Consider the following 2,675-nt stretch of genomic DNA (forward strand, 5'->3'; position numbering starts at 1 on the left):
TTCATGATTTTTTTTCAGTTTGTACGAACCTTTTCAATTTTGTGAACCTTCTTCAAATTCACATTTTTCTAATTATGCATTCATTTTTTTCATGTTATCATAAAATAATACACAGAATAGGCTGGGTTAGTAATAAGAGCTATTCGTCCTCAAAATAGATAACTAAGGGTGTTCGACCTTGTGGCTGCGCGAGATGAAAGTGCGGGCCCATACCATGTGCTTCGATGAAGTGGAGATATGGGCCAAAATTGTTTTTTCTTTAGAACTAGATATGGGCCAAACAAGCTGGACTTCTGGACAGGGCTGTGTGGTCGTGGATTGTGCTAAAATCTCAACACAAGACGGCCCGGTCGACTCACATGCCTGAAGTGGATCGCAAGCCAGGCGCACATCCAATTGTGTCATGGAAAAAGAAAGAGTTTGAAAATCTTGAAGATTTGCTCATTACTTTATTTTGAATTTGTTGTTGTCAGCCATGTATTGATTGTCAAAAGAAAAGATATCACGTAGCCCGAGCTCTACACGGCATTTTCGGATAGATAAACAGCTAGATTACTCTGAATATTGTACATAATGAACTACCAAAGTAGATAATTTAAAATTTTCTTTTTAAGTAAAGAAAAACATTATTTCAGACATTTTATTCTTCATTTTTTTTTCCAACATTAGTAGCCCGTGCAGTTGCACGGGTTGATGAGCCTTAGTTTGGGCACCGACAGTCACGACGTATCTCGGCATCAGCGGCCGTCTTGACCCCGACCCTGCCGAGCTTCGTCATGGCAATGGCGAAGTCGGAGAAGAAGGTGCCCTGGTTGGCCGCATAGAAGTCCACTGTGCCGCGGGACCTCTCGTCCGTGTATAGCACCTGGTCGGACCCCAGGAGCCCCCTGCCGTTCTGCAGGTTCCGGTAGTACAAGTTGTCGAACCCTATCGGTGTCACGTCATCCAGGAACGCGAAGTTCTGTTTGGCACATGTGCCTTGGAGCTGCGCGTGGAAGCTCGGGTTCATGCTCTGGTCGTTGCCACCAGTCCTGTACTTGAAGAAGTCGCAGTCTGCCGCGCCCAAGGTGTGGCCACCTGAAGCGATGCGATATGGTGGTTATCGTATACTCGCAATAACAGATTCAGGAATAACAAGTCCACGACGAGTTGAGTTGAATTGAATCATGTTCATGTACCTGATAGTGCGATCATGTCGGTCTGGGAGAGGCCCAAGGTTGAGAAGAAGGCATTGAGGCTGTCCAGGTTGTCGCTGGGGTGCGGCAGCCTGACACTTCTGTCCGTCGACTTCCTCCCGTCGTACCTGCCCAGCTCCACCGTGTAGTTCGGCCCTCCGCTCTGCAGATTGCAGACACATTTGTTCAGGAAACAAAGAAGTCCATATTACACCCCCAAACTACCGCCAAAGTTTAAAACGCAATACGAAGTCGTCTAATTTACAACTCTCAACTTTCAATACCGGACGAAAAACAGCCCTGAGGTGGTTTTTCACTCTTTTTCTTTGACTAGTTTCGACCAATCGACGTCATAGTCAGCGCCTAGTCATATGCCATCTCACCATCTCATGAATGTGAAATTTGCTTCTACTATGTTTTTATCCATTGGGCAAAACTTCTTGAAACTTTCACAGGTTGAATCAAAGAATTGTGTGATACGCCATGTCACACATTCGTTCAGCCAATAGTCATCCTACCTGGGAGACGGACTCTCTTGTGGCGAGGGCGATTATGTCGGCGCAGGACACCTTGTAACGGCACTGCGGGTCGCTGTCCACGGCGGCCTTGGCGTCGAGGATTGTCTGGAAGCCCTCCGGCTTCAGCGAATATCCGTCGGGGTTCTCGTCGTCTCCGGTCGAACCGATGATCATGACCGACGCGTCACAGCCCTGCACGCATGACGTGCGTCGGTCTGTCAGTCTTGCACAATAGCCATCAATTAATTACTTGCGTCAATGTGTACCATACCGTGGTGGCGCAGTCGTGGAAGAAGAGCCTGAGGGTGGCGGGGGCGGAGATGGGGGACTTCACCATGGACTGCTTCACGGAGCTCCGGACAATGCCCTCCAGGTTGGGGCAGACTCCGGCGTAGTAGTCCGGCCTCAGCTGCGCGGCCGTGAACGGCCAGAGGACAGCCACTTTGAGGACGACGACGAACACGATGGCGGCGAGATTTGCCATGGAATGCATAGACTGTTACAAAATTTCTTAATTAGCTGTTCGAAAGTGATGGCTTCTGCCCTACTCCAGTCCTAGTAGTAATGGCACTGTTCGACGGAAGGAGCCGCGCGTCCACCGGCCGGCGTGACTAAAGCAAGCAAACTGCACGGAAGCTCACGCTACGGTTACTTGTCACGTCACGATTCAGTTGGTGTCTCGGTGATGTTCAAGTACGTCGGATACTTGGATATACATATGCTGATGGAGAATTTTCGACCCGGCGTGTCTCACTCACATGACATCCGGGGATTCATATCGAAAGTGACAACTGGATTTTACTCTTCTCAGGCTGGATCTGCCGCCCACACATGACAAAGCATGGGGAGATTATCTGAAAAAGAACGCACATGCCGACGCCTCTCCACGAGGTTTAATCCTCACGACTCCACTGCCTCCCATATGCGTCTCAAGTGGCAGACTCCAAGCTCTCTCTCTCTCTCTCTCTCTCTCTCTCTCTCT

The 2,675-nt window shown here is 49.2% G+C and overlaps 1 protein-coding gene across 1 annotated transcript; it reads right to left on the reverse strand.

Annotated features, from left to right (window-relative positions):
* Positions 1–614: 614 nt before the first annotated feature.
* On the reverse strand, positions 615–2,278 carry LOC119319082 (peroxidase 45-like). The gene is made up of 4 exons (XM_037593591.1): positions 1,965–2,278; positions 1,694–1,885; positions 1,179–1,338; positions 615–1,077 (listed from the first exon to the last, which is right to left on the reverse strand). The coding sequence occupies exons 1-4, from the start codon at positions 2,184–2,186 to the stop codon at positions 701–703; spliced, it is 951 nt and encodes a 316-aa protein (XP_037449488.1). The 5' UTR covers positions 2,187–2,278; the 3' UTR covers positions 615–700.
* Between the last annotated feature and the right edge of the window lie 397 nt (positions 2,279–2,675).

This window comes from Triticum dicoccoides, chromosome 6A (genome assembly GCF_002162155.2).
Source record: "Triticum dicoccoides isolate Atlit2015 ecotype Zavitan chromosome 6A, WEW_v2.0, whole genome shotgun sequence".
Lineage (NCBI taxonomy): Eukaryota > Viridiplantae > Streptophyta > Magnoliopsida > Poales > Poaceae > Triticum > Triticum dicoccoides.